Source organism: Capra hircus, chromosome 3 (genome assembly GCF_001704415.2).
Source record: "Capra hircus breed San Clemente chromosome 3, ASM170441v1, whole genome shotgun sequence".
Taxonomy (NCBI): domain Eukaryota; kingdom Metazoa; phylum Chordata; class Mammalia; order Artiodactyla; family Bovidae; genus Capra; species Capra hircus.
This window is the reverse complement of record NC_030810.1, coordinates 420078-434974: the sequence shown is the minus strand read 5'-3', so window position 1 is coordinate 434974 and position 14897 is coordinate 420078. Positions and strand designations below refer to the sequence as shown.

Sequence of the window (14897 nt, the reverse complement as noted above, 5' to 3'; positions counted from 1 at the left end):
TCACCCTTTCTAAAGTTTTTAGGGAAGACTCTGGAAACAAAGAATCACCAGCAGATGAAAGAAATGTAGTCTGCGCAAGTGACAACATTGACGGTGCTCACCCATAAAAATAAAGGCCTTTTATTTGGTTTCTCTACGTCATTACAGGAGCCGAGGCCACACCCTCGACCCACGGTGCCCGACCTGTGGCCACACCCACGCCTGCAGTGCAGCGTCCCCAGGCAGGCAGCTCCACCCGGGGTCACGGGGTCACCTTCTTGTATGTGACGTGCAGGTGTTGAGTCAAGGGCTGCGTAGTGGTTGCCATGGAGACTGTCTGTTCAAGTTTGCCTTCGGAATTCAGCCTGAATTTTCGGGTAATCTGAGCAGAAGAAAACAAACATTTTGGTTTTTATCGTCCAAAGATTCCACAAGGGCTGCCGGGCCAGCACAGGCCACGTGCTCCTGCAGTGGCCGCGACACCCACCTCGGCGGTCAGGGGCCCGCGAGCCGGGCAGTGGCCCTGCCAGGGGGCAACAGACCCTCAGCTGGCAGCCCCGACGGGCGTCCTGACCCCCGGCTTGTGCCCTCCGCCGCCCCCCCAGCTGCCCCGGGACAGTGGAGGTAGGCACGGGCACTGTCCTGCTGTCTGGCCACAGGCTGACCCCAGGGTGTCCTTTCAGCTCCTCCTGCCTTCTCCGCACAGCTGCCACGGAAGCTGGAGGTGGGAACCCGCTCCACCAGCGCCAGACCTCCAACAAGAACACAGAGCCGAGGCAACCGAGCCCGGAAGGGAACCGGGGCCAAGTCCTGCTACCACGGCTTCCAGGTGGCGCCAGTGGTGAGGAGCCTGCCTGCCGACACAGGAGGCGGAAAGGCCGCTACCAGAAGCAGAGCACCCCCAGCTGGTGTCACCTGGTGCCGAGTGGGGCTGGGGACCCCCGAGCGCCACAGCAGGCATGCTGGCCAGGCCAGGCAACTGCTTCTCACTCACCAGCCCTCCACAGAGAGAAAAGCAAAGCCAGATTTCAGAGAGTCCACTTAAAGGCCTCAGAGAACCAGCCGGGCTGCAAGGCCACGGTCTCAGGCAGAAGGGTGTGCCAGGGAGACAGCCTGGAGCAGCTGCCCCCAAGGCCTGAGTGGAGGCCGCCTGGAGCCTGGGGAGCAGGCTGGGGCACCCGAGGCCCGGGGCTGCGCAGCACAGGTCGGGACCCCCGCAGGGCTGCACCCCGGAGTGAGTTACCCAGAAACACACGGGCAGCTCTGTCTCTAGTGAGCAGGAGCTGCCCTTCCTGGCCCACCTGGGAGAAGCAGGGGTCTGCTGGCTGCGGGAGGTAACATCAAGCAAAGCCTCAGGTATGCACTGTTCCCATACACGAGTGTGCCATTCAGGGAAGTCACGGAAGGGAAGGGACCAGAGGAGAACGGAGGGACATCCTCAAAGCCATGAAAGTGAGCACACCCCTGGTGTTCTGGCTGCAAAACATCCTTCAAAGATGACACCAAAACGGACACTTTCAGACAGAGATCCAGAGAATTCCCCACCAGGAGGACCCCCATCCTCCTCACAGAAAACACCAGAGGAAGTTCCTCAGGCTTTACAGAGAGAGGCGGGGAACCTGTGACATGCAGGCAGACCCGTGTGGTCTCCTGTCTGCCTGAGGGCAGCAGAGGCCACACGGTCGGGGGTCCAGGCCCATCCCCTCCAGGCTGCGGGAGAGGTGGGGGCTCAGGCATGACCCACACCTGCAGCCTCGGAATTGGGCCCCTGCACCCAGTACAGCAGCCGCCGTTCCAGATCCATCAGCCCCAGGGCCCTGGACACCCACGGGCACCATGGGACACGCCCCTGGCCCTCCCGCTGGCCACCCGCTGCCGTATTGCTGGCAGGGCACAGGGGGATGCAGGTGGGCCCCATGCTGCGGGCCTTCCCAGGGCAAAGGGGAGGCGTCTGCTCATCTGCCACACAGAGCCTGCCCAACGGGCTGAGGCAGCGTCTGGCTTCTCAGCAGGGGCGGGGCGCCCAGCACCCGCAGTCTTGTCTCCGCGCTGCTGCAACGGCGTGTGGCCACACCACGTGGACACAGCCCGCTTCACTGATGGAGACCCGTGTAGCCTCTCCTGTGGTCTTCAGCTGGAAGCTGTGAACACCCAGTAGCAGCCCCCTCACCCCAGAGCCCGTTGCCGGGCAGCAGGAAGCGGGAGACAGTCCTGGGGGGCCCTCAGCCCCAGGCCCCACCGAGGAGGGTGAGGGACGGCTGCCTACCCAGGAGCACACCTGGGGCTCTGCTCACGTGGCCCACCACCAAGCAGGGCTGCAGGGATCACCTGCTCGGCTCCTCTGGGCTTTGTGGCCCCTTGGATGAAATTTCTTTTGCTGTTTTCCTCTTCAAATGAAAGTTCTTCGAACAATCTACAATTGGGGCAAGTTGTACCTTACATCTCTCGTGCCCCATGGCCAGTGCGGGGCTCGCCAACAGCAAGGGGCAGTCAGCCCACGTTTCCGCTCAGGGTGAGGATCGCTCTGGGCTGCAGACTGACCTCCTTCAAACAAGTCAAGGGGGAAGCAGCTGTCTGCCTCTACAGCCTCAAAGCGGAGCTTGTTCAGGCTCCAGGGTGCTTGGAGCCGTGGGGGCCTCCTTCTGCAGAGAATGCTGCCCAGCTGGGAGCTCAACTCCACTGGCAGACGATGGGCCAGCAGGCCCGGGAGCCTCAGAGGCGCAGAAAGAGAGTCACCGCGACGCCGGCGCGCATGCCCATGTCAGTCAAGCGAGCGCGGCCTCCACGGCACAGCCCCAGAGACGCGACTGCGAAGGTGAGCCTGACTCCGGAACTCCTCAGCGTTCGACGCTTTCTCAGAGTGGCTTCTCCTCCTGCCATGTCCTGTCCACACAGTCAGAGGCTTCAGCGCAGTCAACGGAGCAGAAGCAGGCACTCTTCTGGAACTCCTCTGCTTTCCCTGACCCAGCGGGTGTTGGCAAATTGATCACCGGTTCCTCTGCCTTTTCTAAATCCAGCTTGAACATCTGGAAGTTCTTGGTTCACGTATTGTTGACGCTCAGTTTCAAGGATTTTGAGCATTGCTTTGCTAGCGTGTGAAATGAGCACAACTGTCTGGCAATTTGAACACATTCCGGCACTGCCCTCCTTAGGGACTGGAATGAAAGCTGCCCTTCCCAGTCCTGTGGCCACTGCTGAGTTTTCCAAATTTGCTGGCATATTGAGCACAGCACTTTCACAGCATCATCTTTTATTATTTGAAATAGCTCAGGTGGAATTCCATCACCTCCACTAGCTTTGTTCATAGTGATGCTTCCTAAGGCCCACTTGACTTCGCATTCCAGGATGTCTGGCTCTAGATGAGTGATCACACCACTGTGGTTATCTGGGTCATGAAGATCTTTTTTGTACAGGTCTTCTCTATATTCTTGCCTCCTCTTAATCTCTCCTGCTTCTGTTAGGTCTTTATCATTTCTGTCCTTTATCAAGCCCATATTTTCATGAACTCGTCCCTTGGTATCTCTAATTTTCTTGAAGAGGTCTCTGGTCTTTCCCATTCTATTGTTTTCCTCTATTTCTTTGCATTGTTCACTTAAGGCTTTCTTATCTCTCCTTGCTATCCTTTGAAACTCTGCATTCAGATGGGTGTATCTTTCCCTTTCTCCTTTGCTTTTAACTTCTCTTCTTTTCCTAGCTATTTGTAAGGCAGGTCAAGAAGAATAGTGGTTAGAACCAGACATGAAACAGTGGACTAGTTCGAAAAGGCGTATTACAAGGCTGTATATTGTCATTGCGCTTATTTAACATCATGCAAAATGCTGGGCTGGATGAGTCACAAGCTGGAGTCAAGCTTGCCAGGAGAAACAGCCACCTCAGACACGCAGGTGACGCCGCCCTAACTGCAGAGAGTGAAGAGGAGCTGAAGAGCCTCTGGATGAGGGTGATAGAGGAGAGTGAAAAAGCTGGCTTAAACCTGACACTGAATAAGAGAAAGTAGTTCAGTGACAGAGTTCATTTTCTTGGGCTTCAAAATCACTGTGGATGGTGACTGCAGCCATAAAATTAAAAGACACTTACTCCTTGGAAGAAAAGCTACGACAAACCTAGACAGTGCTTTAAAAAGCAGAGACATCACTTTGCCAACAAAGGTCCGTCTAGTCAAGGCTATGGTTTTCCCAGTGGTTGTGTACAGAATTGAGCGTTGGACCATAAAGAGGGGTGAGTGCCAAAGAATTGATGCTTTTGAACTGTGGTGCTGGAGAAGACTCTTGAGAGTCCCTTGGACTGCAAGGAGATCGGCCCTGAATGTTCACTGGAAGGACTGATGCTGAAGCTGAAGCTCCAATCCTTTGGCCACCTGATAGGAAGAGCCGACTCACTGGAAAGACCCCGATGCTGGGAAAGACTGAAGGCAGGAGGAGAAGGGGACAGAGGATGAGCTGGCGGCAGGGCCCCACTGACTCAGTGGACATGAGTGTGAGCGTGCTCTGGGAGAGCGCAGGATGGGGCCTGCCCTGCCGCAGCGCATGGGTGTGGGAGAGCTGCACGGGACTTCGCGGCCGAGTGGCACCAGTGTCTTGTCCAGCAGGAAAAACGTGGAGGAGGACGGGCTGGGAGAGAGCAGGATAGATTTGATTTCATTCTAGGTCCTGAAATAAACCAGGAAGCCACCCCACACGACGCGTGAGGTGTAAGTGAGGGCTGAGCCGTGGAGAGAGGAGCTGGTGCACATGGGGGCCAGCTGCCGGAGGACTCGTGCGAGCCGCAGAGTTTCTCTCCCTGGTGAGCCCCAACACCAGCTCCTTCCCCCGCTCTGCCCCCGCTTTACTGAGCTGAGACTGGCATGTGACACTGTTCAGGTTCAAGTTTAGACGTGATCGCTCCACACGTGTATACGGCCCGATGTTTACCACAATGTGGTTAGTTAGCACAACTTTCCTGGGTGTGGTGAGGTCGTTTAAGGTCCACTCTCTTAGCAGACTTCACGAATGGAATGGAGTACTGTTACCTGCCGCCCCGTGCTGTCCGCGGCACGCCCAGAGCCAACTCATTTCCCACCTGGAAGCTCACATCCCCTGAGTAACGTCTGTCCACTGCTCCCACCTTCTTGTCTATTTCTGTGAGTTTCCTTTTTTAAATTCCATTTTTAAATGCAATCATGCAGCACCTGTCTTCACATTCCACCTAATACGACATCCTCGAGGCTTGTCTGTCCTGCTGCAAATGTCATTTTCCGCGGCCACGGCACACTCCCCGATGGCGTGCGGATGACGCGCCGTCCCTGTCGTCCACTCACCTGCGGACGCAGCGGCGTCTCCTCACCTTGGCATCCTATGGGCTCCCACCCTGGAGAAGGCGTGCCCTTGCCCCAGCAAGTTCGGTGAGCACAATCTGTTCTACAGCCGTGGAGACAGCTCCTGACTGTAACCACCCCCTCCCCCAAGGCCAGCAGGACCGGCGACCCCTGCAGGGGAGTGCTGAGAGGCAGCGGGAGCAGACGGGAAGGAGGCCCAGGGCCAGGAAGGGGAGAAGCAGCAGCTGCAGAGAGAAGAGCCCAGGTAACGGAGCGGCAGAGGAGACAGGCGGAGACTGGGGCGATACTGAGAAGCCTGCGTGTCTGACGGCAGCTGCGCAGGGAAGACGGTCACAGCGCCGCGGGAAACTGCAGCAGCGACAGCTGGCAACCCCCATACCTGGCAAGACACGGCACAGGCGTTACAGGCCTGGGCTCCGACGTGCAGACAGAGGCGGGCGGCCCTCGGGGCCCTCCTCTCCAGGGGCTCCCGGGGGCTAACAGGCCAACGCCCCTTCCCCCTGCTTCGTATTTCCTCCTGCCCCTGTCAGGAGCCAGACGGCAAGGGCTGGCTCAGAAATAGTGGCACCAATGGGAAATCAGCCAGTGGCTGCACACGGTGGGAGGCTCAGGAGAGACCCGGGCAGACCTGAAGTTCACCCTGTGGGTACCTCGTCAGCACAGAGATGCCAACGCTTACGAGAGGCCCAGAGGGCCAACAAGACCAGCAACGCACCCGGCGGCTCCCCAAGAGGGGTCTCGCCTCCAGGCCCCACACAAGCAGACCCACATGCCCAGTGTTCAGAAAGAACACAACCACAGCGCACATGAAGGAACAGGGAGGTCCAGCCCATTTGAAGAGAAAATAACCACAGAAACTGCTCGAAAAACAAATGCCAGGATCCCAAAGATGCTCCAAGAACTGAAGGAAGATGCGGAGAAGCTCAAGAAAGTGGCGTATAAACAAAACTAAAGTACCGTTAAAGAGACAGAAAACGAAGCCAAGAAAAAGTTCTGAGGCTGAAGAACACGGTTACACGAAAAGTTCACCCAAGGGGCCTGGAGGCGGCCGAGCAGGCAGACGCAGCGGCTGCAGGAGCAGAGGGAAGGCAGGCCGGGAAGATGCGGTGGACCGATCCGCCTGTCTCGGAGGTGCTGCGCGTCTGACCGAGTGGAGGCCTGTGGTGACCTCAAGCCGTCTTCCCAAACACATTTGCTCACTTTGGTTACGTTTTCCCTTTCAGTATTTCTCACACTTCAAATTTTTTCATTATTATGGTGCTTGTGGTGGTATCTGTGATCAGGGCCCTCTGATGTCACAGCTATGACTTGCTGGAGGGTCAGATGGCGGCATTTTTAGCAGTGAGGCATACGCATGCGTTCAGACATCACGCTGTTGCACACTTAACATAGTCACTGTGCGCACCGGGGAAGCAGAGATCCTGGGCACCTCGCTTTACTGCGACACGGCCTTTTCTGAGGCGGTCGGGGCTGGACTGCAGCCTCTCCAAGCTGGGCCTATGAACAGAAGCTTGCAGAGAGCCCAGGGAACCCTACCAGGATGAGCTCTGACACACACAGACACACACAACTTAATCTAAAGCCCAAACCAGAGAATCTCAAAAGCAGCAAGAGAAGAGCGACTCGTCAGAGACAGGGTGTCCTCACTCACACTTGGCAGCCCCTCGCCAGGAAGCCTGGAGGCCAGCAGCAGTGAACCAACACAGGCAAAGTCCTGAGAGAGGACACTGTTGCCAGAGAACCCTGTGTCCAGTGCAACTGTCCTGTAAAGGGAGGGAGCCATCAGGACGTCCTCAGGCCATGAGCTGAGGGGATTCTCCCCAGCAGATGGCCTTGCAACAAACGCTGCACGCGGTCCTTCAGGCGAAATGCAAGGACGGCAGACACGACCTGGAGAGACAGACGAAGCTGTCAGTAGAGGGAAACGCGGTGAGGCACAAGAGCGGCTACGCAGCAACTTCAGGCCAGTCACATACGGTCCCCACCGTAACCACAAAGGAGATATCCACAGTGTATACACAAAAGGAGACGAGAAGGGAATCGAAACATTTCAACACAGAAAATCAACTGGACACGGAAGATAGTATGCAGGAAACGAAGGACAAAAAGGCCATGAGGTATATCAGAAAAGCACAGCACGATGACAGAAGTCCCTCCATTACCAGGGGTTATTTTAAATGTAAATGGTTAAACTCTCCAATCAAAAGACAGAGACTGGAAGAATGGGCAAAAGCATGCTGTCTACAAGAGACCAGCATTAGATCCAAAGACACCAAGAGGCTTAAGGTGAAATGATGGAAAAAAAGACATTTCATGCAGTCACGAAGAGACAGCAAGAGCAACTATACCAGCCTCAGACAAAGCAGACAAGCGGGTTACGAGAGACAAAGACGGGCAGCCGTACTAGTCACGGGCTCCAAGAGCAGGGAGATGTTTGGAGCGCAAAGAGACAGAACCACAGGGAGAAGCGGACAGGGCGGCAGCAGTGTGCACGACGGGCGGGACCACGGGCGGGCAGCGGGCTGTGCCGACAGCGCAACGCGCAACTCACACGCACAGGCGCTGCTTCAGGGCAACCCTGAAACGCGGAGGCCGGCCGCTCGCTCAGTTGCGTCTGACTCTTGTGACCCCATGGACTGTAGCCCGCCAGGCTCCTCTGTCCATGGGATTCTCCAGGCAAGAATACCGGAGAGGGTGGCCACGCCCTTCTCCAGGGGGTCTTCCCGGCCCAGGAACTGGACCTGGGTCTCCTGCCTTGCAGTCAGATTCGTTACCATCAGATCCACCAGGAAGCTCTGAGACACACCACATGTTTAGTGAAAAATAAACCCTCAATGCATTTAAAACGACAGACATCATACAAAGTATCTTCTCTAATTACAATGGGACAAAATTAGAAATCAGTAAGAGGGAAACTAGAGAAATGACAAATCCGTGGAAATCAAACAGCACTCGAAAGGACCAGAGGATCAAAGAAGAAACCAAAGAAGGGAAGTCAGAACATGCTTGAGATGACTGAGAACAAAGCCACAACGTATCAATACTGAAGGGACTCAGCAAAAGCAGTGCCGAGCGGGAAATGCACACGCCACGCGCTTGCATTTTTAACATGAAGAAAGATCTCCAGTCGATAATCTCACTTTACAACTTAAGGGACTAGAAAAATAAGAAGACACTAACACCCACAGCTAACAGGAGGAGGAAATAATAAAAATATGAGCAGAGGTAAGCAGAGAACAGAATAATAACTGAGCGAAAGTTGCTTCTTCAGAAAGATCGACAAAAACGACACAGCTTTAGCTCAGTGGACAAAGAGAACCAGACGGGAGACTCACACTGCTCAGCTCAGAGACTGCACACCAGACGGGAGACTCACACTGCTCAGCTCAGAGACTGCACTGGGCGCTCTGCTGCCACGTGGGCAGGAACGAGGGTTACAAGAGCATATGAGCAGACCAGGCTCAGACCCCTGAGAACAGAGAGCCCATCAAGCCTGAACCGTGAAGGGAGAGAGACCCTAACAGACCTGCACCGTGTACGGAGACGGGACAGTAATAAAAACCTGATGACAAAGGAGAGCCCTAGGTCTGATGGCCTCGTGGTGAAAGGTTAGTGATCTAAACGTGCAGAGGACTGACACCAGGGCGTCCCTGGCGGTGAAAGCCCCCACGCTCCCAGCGCCAGGGCCTAGGCTCGGTCCCTGCATGCTGCAAGCGAGACCCGAGATCCCCCATGCCATAGCTGAGACCCGGCACAGTCAAAGAAAATCCACCTTTCTCAAACTGTGTAAAAAAAATAAAGACGAGGGACTACTTCCTAACTCATTCCAAGAGGCCCGAACTGCCCTAATATCAAAGCCAGACACAGACAACAAGCAAACTACAAACCAACATCCCTTACGCACACCAAAACAAAAATCCCCAACAAAATAAGCAAATTAAGCTCAGCCAGGTAGTAAAAGGGTTACACACCGCGACCAAGTGTGGTTTATTCCTGGAATGCAAGCAAGGATGCTTCCAGATGTGGACATCAGTCAATAGGGCGTGTCACAAAACTACAGCGAAGGAGAAGAACCGCAGGGTCATCTTAACCGACGCAAAACAGCGCCTGACAAAGCTGAGTGTCTTCACGATAAAAGGCTGCACGAGAAAGGCCCCCAGGGGACACTGTGCTCCCTGCAGAGGCTGACGGCTTCTCCTGGAGACCAGGACCAAGGCGAGGACGCCCAATGCCGCCTTCTCCACGCTGCTGCACAGCACTGGAGTCCAGCTGGCACGACGCGCAAGGCACGACAGGGGCCACACGGGAAAGGAGGGAGCAGGACCATTTCTGCAGATGGGCCATGCAGGCATCTTAAGGCTTCCACACACAAAACTATTAGCTCGTAAGTGAATTCAGCAAGTAACAGGATACAGTCAGCACACAAAAACCAGCTGCATTTCTGTAGGTTAGCAGTGAACAGCCCAAAAAGGACATTAGGAAAGCAATTCTATTTCCAGTAGCATGAAAGAAAATTCAGGGACTAACCAAGGAGGTGAGAGACATGCGTAAGGAAACTGCATTAATGTTCCAGAAAGAAATTAGAGAAGACACAAATAACTGGAAACGCAGTCTGTGTTCATGAATTGGAAACCTTGGTATCATTAATAATAAATACTACCCAAAGAGACCTACAGAGTTGACAAAATTCAAATCAAAACGCAAATGATTAGTTTGTAGAAATAGAAAGATCTATCCTAAAATTAGACTATACAAGGGGAAAAGGACAGTCTTTTCAACAAATGGTGCTGGAAAACTGGGTGTCCCCATGCAAAAGAATGAAACCACACCCTTACCTAACAGTAATACAACACCCTCAAAATAAACCACAGCCTTGAAAAGCTAAAACTGTAAAACTCCTAGACGAAACCACAGGGCAGGTTTAATGGCCTTGGATTTGGCACTAATTTCCTGGGCACCAATTTATAGTCAATGAAGAAAACCAAACCGGCATCCATGAAAATCAATCAGCATCATTGGGCAGATGAAGACCGGAACCCCAAGAGGCCACCTGGCACCCACCAGGAAGGCCCCTACCAACCCAGGGAACAGCGAGCGCTGGCAAGGACGCAGAGAGGCCGGAGCCCCGCGCAGCGCCGGTGGGGACCCAAGACCGTGCAGGCGAAGTGGGAGAGGGCAGAGCGGGCCCTCAGAGCATCACAGACCGAGTCGGCCTCACGCCCGCAGATCCCCACTCCCAGGCACACCCCCAGAGAACTGGTGAGCAGGGTCTTGCAGAGGTGACTGCACACCCTCAGGGCAGCGTCCAGGAAGAGAGCCACACACACGGCGAGGGGTCCTCAGTAAATCTACACACTTCAACGAGATAAGGCTAACCTTCTAAAAATGGTGCTGGAACAACTGGGAAAAGAAATGAAAGCATCTTGACCCCTACCTCTTACAACAGAAAAACATAAACTCTCAAATCAAAACCTTAACGTAAAAGGGAAGGCTGCAAACATTCTTAAAGGAAGCACTGGTGCAAGTCTGTGCCTGAGTCAGGCAAAACCGCTGAGATGCCACAGGAGACAGCACCTGTGCGAGGACTGCCTGGGCACAAAGCTCCACCAAAAGTAACACGTCTGTTAAAGAGATGGAACGACAAGCCCCAAGTCGAGAACACAGTCTCAGCACATCTACCTGATGGAGGACCTGTGTCCAGAATATACAGCAAGCTCTTATACCTCAAAGGCAAGGCAAACAACCCACCGGAGAAAAAGGAAAAGGATCTGAACGTTCACACCAGGAAACAGAAAATTCAAGTGGTAAATGAGCCCGCAGGCTGAATGAGCCACACTCAGCCACCACGAAATGTGATTAACACCACAGGGGAACGGAAGGCCACTCGGCAGCCAGAAGCACAGCCTCCGCTTGCGGCCTGGCCCGAGCGCCCGTGGTGACGAGCTGCAGGGCACTCAGCATTCACCGCGGCACCGCGGAGGCCTCCGTGATGGGTGCTGAAGGGTCTACTGGAACACACGCAACCAGGTCCGAACGCCTGCTGACATCCCGTGCCGGCGCGCTCGGCCACCTGGGGCGTCTTTGGCGCCCACCATGTAACCACAGATCTGAGAGAGACGAGCAGGCCACAGGCGGAAAGGGAAGCTGTGAAAGCACCAGGAACGGAAGGGGAATCTCGATCACTTTGCAGCAGAAAACACCTTCCTGAGCAAGAACCCAGACTCGGACAGCGTTACGGAGAGACCCTGAGGGGCCCCTACAGAGAGGCAGGCGTGCACCCATGCGCAGGACACAGCAAATAGCGGGCTGGCGCGAGACCCACACAGCGAACGGCAGTGCGGCGTCCACGGGGCGTGAAAGCCCACCGTGAGCCAACACGAGGCGGACAGCGCAGAGGCAGCAGCCCTGAGCACCGAGCACCCGGACAAGCACACGAGCGCGACACGCCCCTCGCTCATAAGCGACAGCTCGAAGCAGAAGCCAGACTCTGCCTTTTATTTCCCTGACTAAGAAGCCCAGAAGCCCGGAGGACACACTGTGCTGGCTGAGGGGCAGGAAGCCAGGTCCCTGGCAGTGCTGGTGGGCAGGTGACTGTTCAAGACACCTGACCGCACACAGCAGGGGCCGGGCGATCACACCACAGTGTGCGTGCGCGCGAGCAGAGCGCTGCCTGGAGGTGGCCCAGCCCCGGAGGAGGGGGAGGTCAGGTCCAGCTGGAGCCACGGGCCCAGTGGCTCACCTGCTCCACGTGGGGCTCCTTGGCAAAGGAGATCCTGGCGATGGAGTGGGACGCGATGCACAGCTCCTGCCCGTTCACCTCGCCTTCCTCCACCTCCACGATGCCTGCAAGGGAACATGTCAGCCCCGTGGCCTGCGCCAGCCGCCCACCTCTGCAGCCCAGAGCTCAATCCATCTTAACGCCGCAGCTGCTGAGGCAGCCATGGCCCCTCGCCTGCGAGGACCTCCAGGCATCAGGAGGGAAGACACCGCTCCTCCCATTGCTGAGGCCGGTGACGTCTGGGGTGACCCTGCACTCCTGCTCCCAAGAGACCTGACAGGAGGGTGTGCGGCCAGAGGAGGGGACCTCCCTGCCACCCTCCGGGCCGCCAAGAGACCTGACAGGAGGGGTGTGCGGCCAGAGGAGGGGACGCCCCCGCCACCTTCCAGGCCGCCAACCCCCGGGGCAGCGCGGCTGGCCCTGCTGGCCTACCAGCTTCAGGAAGCGAGCGCTCACTTGAGCCAGTGAGCGAGATAAGGGTGACGCAGGCAGGGTCTGAACTCATGGACCTGGTGAACTCTCCCGGGGCAAAGCAGACTTCCAGACAGGACTTTCACTCCTGGTCGAGGTCCCCCCGGAGGCCCACCGGCACAGGAGACGTGGGGCTCGCACAGACATGAGCGGGAGCGCTGAGCCAGGAACCAGGTGGCTCCTGCAGAGGGCCTCCCGCAACGCTCCCGCCGCCTCCCCACCCCAAAGGCGCCCACAGGGCCCGGGCAGGGCGCGAGCGGGGGCAGCCCGGGGAGGCGCCTACCTGTGTTCTGGGCGCTGACGAAGGCCACCTTGTTGGTGTCCGGCTGCAGGCGGATGAAGCCGCACTCCCGGTGCATGGGCTTGCGTGTGTCCGGGTGGAAGGCGCTGAACCTGGACCGGGAAGCGACAGTGGAGCCCCGGCACCCGGTGCCCAGCAGAGCATGTGCAGGCGCGGCGGGCCACCCTCTCCTCACCCAGCGGACGTGAGGCGCCACACGGTACAGACATGTGAAGGACACAGTGGAGACATGGGGAGAATGGGGACGGCCCCCGCTCACTCGGGTCTCCTCTCCCACTGCAAGGCCTGCCTGGACCGTGCTCTCCCGCAGGGCGTGCCCGCCCAGGGCCCGCCAGCACCTCCCACGCTCCTCAGTCTGAGCCCCGACCAACACCGTCAAGTCCATCCTTCCCACGCGGTCTTCCCGCCGCTAAGCTAGGATCCTGCTCAGGGGCGCACAGGCTCATGTGTGAGAAACGGGGTGCAGTCCGCGTCTCGTCACCCCATCTCCGCCGCAGGCCCACAGCTGGGGGGCAGCGCCAAGCCTCGGCCTGAGCGCTGGCTCACGACTCACAGCTCACGGGCTCAGCAGCACCGGGTGGGAACCCCCTGCCGACAGCATGTGACAGGCAGGGGCCCGGCTCACACCCCCGCTGTGAGCATGACCCCTCACGAGAAAGACATCCACTGCCTGCCTGCACACACAGTATCACACTGACCAAAAGCAAGATACTACCTTTTATTTATCTGATTAAAAAGACCAGAAGCCCTACTCTCCTCCCTTTCTGGTAACGGCAGCCACTGAGCGGCCAGTGCCAAGTGGAGGCTAATGGGTGCTGGTCGCGAGTCCCACTAAAAGGCTGTGGCTCAAGGCTCTGCTTCACGCGACCCAGCATTTCCACCTCTTGGTTCATACGCAGGCTGTTCTTTCTTCTCACCCTTGCAGTTAAGAATAAAATGAAAAGGTACGAGATAGTACCTCCTCAGCTACCCCCGCCCGGTGCTACCCACCCGGGCGCCCTGCTGAGCTGCCCCCTGCCCCGAGAGTGGCAGGAGGCCCGGTCAGACTCTGAGACCCGTGATACCCCAGCCTCTCTGAGACCCCGGCTGGCTCAGGGTAGGACCACAGGAAAGTGAGGCCTGGGGTGGCTGATCTCCACAGGGCGCCATGCGTGCTTCCCGTCTGCATTAACAAGCTGAGACTGCGCTCAGTGTTTCCAGCCCGTCCCTGGGGGCGGGCACCAATCCTCCGAGGCGGGGTGGGGCGGGGCGGGCACTCACGAGAAGTTGAGCATGGGCTGGCCCACGTGCGAGATGTGAGCCTCCTCCAGGTACCGGAAGGGCTGCAGCGTAGGGAAGGTCCCGGCTCCCGGCGGCTCTGATAGCCAGGTGCCCAGCATCCAGGACAGCGGCTCTACCACGGGGCTCATCCTGGGGGGCTCTGTGGACAGAGAGGGGCGTCAGCGACTGCTGCTGGTCATCCTGGGCAGCTTGGCGTGGATCGCACACCATGTACCTGCAGGCCCTGGTCATCACAGCTTGACCCGCAGGGCCTGACCTCACCAGTGGCCAACATGAGCCTCAACGTCCTCTCTTGGTAGGGAGAACAAGGCCGCGCCGTCAGCAGACCCCGTCCTGCTGGACGAACTCCAGAGCCTGCAGCTCCCAGGACGTGGAGGATGGCAGGGCGGCGGGGGAGGCCAGGGGCCCAGGGCCTCAGAGGGGGCTGGAAAGGCAGCATTGCCAGCCCCTGGGCTGGGCACGATGCCCCCGCATGGCAGCCTGGCGCTGCGGGTGAAGGCAGGGGGAGACTGTGGGCAGCGCGACAGGGGCCCTGGGCCAGGAGGGCACACCCTGCCCACCAGGCGGGGCCCACGGCGGCAGCACCGGGCAGCGACTGCTACCCGTGGGCACCAAAGGGCCCTGCCACTGAGGGGGAGGGCAACAGCCGGCCTCGAGGGCCGGCGGCAGGTGGGCAACGGGACCACAGACGAGTGTGGGTGTGCAGACCACTCTGCTCGGCGCCCAGGCCCCACACCCCCGCAGTCAGGGTGGAGGTGCTGCTGAGCGGCTTT

General features: G+C 57.5%; 1 protein-coding gene across 3 annotated transcripts in view; it reads right to left on the bottom strand.

The window, feature by feature from the left end:
* The window catches only part of THAP4 (THAP domain containing 4), a 34785-nt gene continuing 19992 nt past the window's right edge, over positions 105–14897 (bottom strand). For all 3 annotated transcript variants that reach the window (XM_018039786.1, XM_018039789.1, XM_018039792.1), the window contains 4 exons: positions 14104–14263; positions 12826–12935; positions 12033–12136; positions 105–361 (listed from right to left, as the gene is read on the bottom strand). In XM_018039786.1, the coding sequence (XP_017895275.1) occupies positions 242–361; positions 12033–12136; positions 12826–12935; positions 14104–14263 (494 nt within the window). In that variant the 3' untranslated portion in view covers positions 105–241. The remainder of the gene's footprint in view (positions 362–12032; positions 12137–12825; positions 12936–14103; positions 14264–14897) is intronic.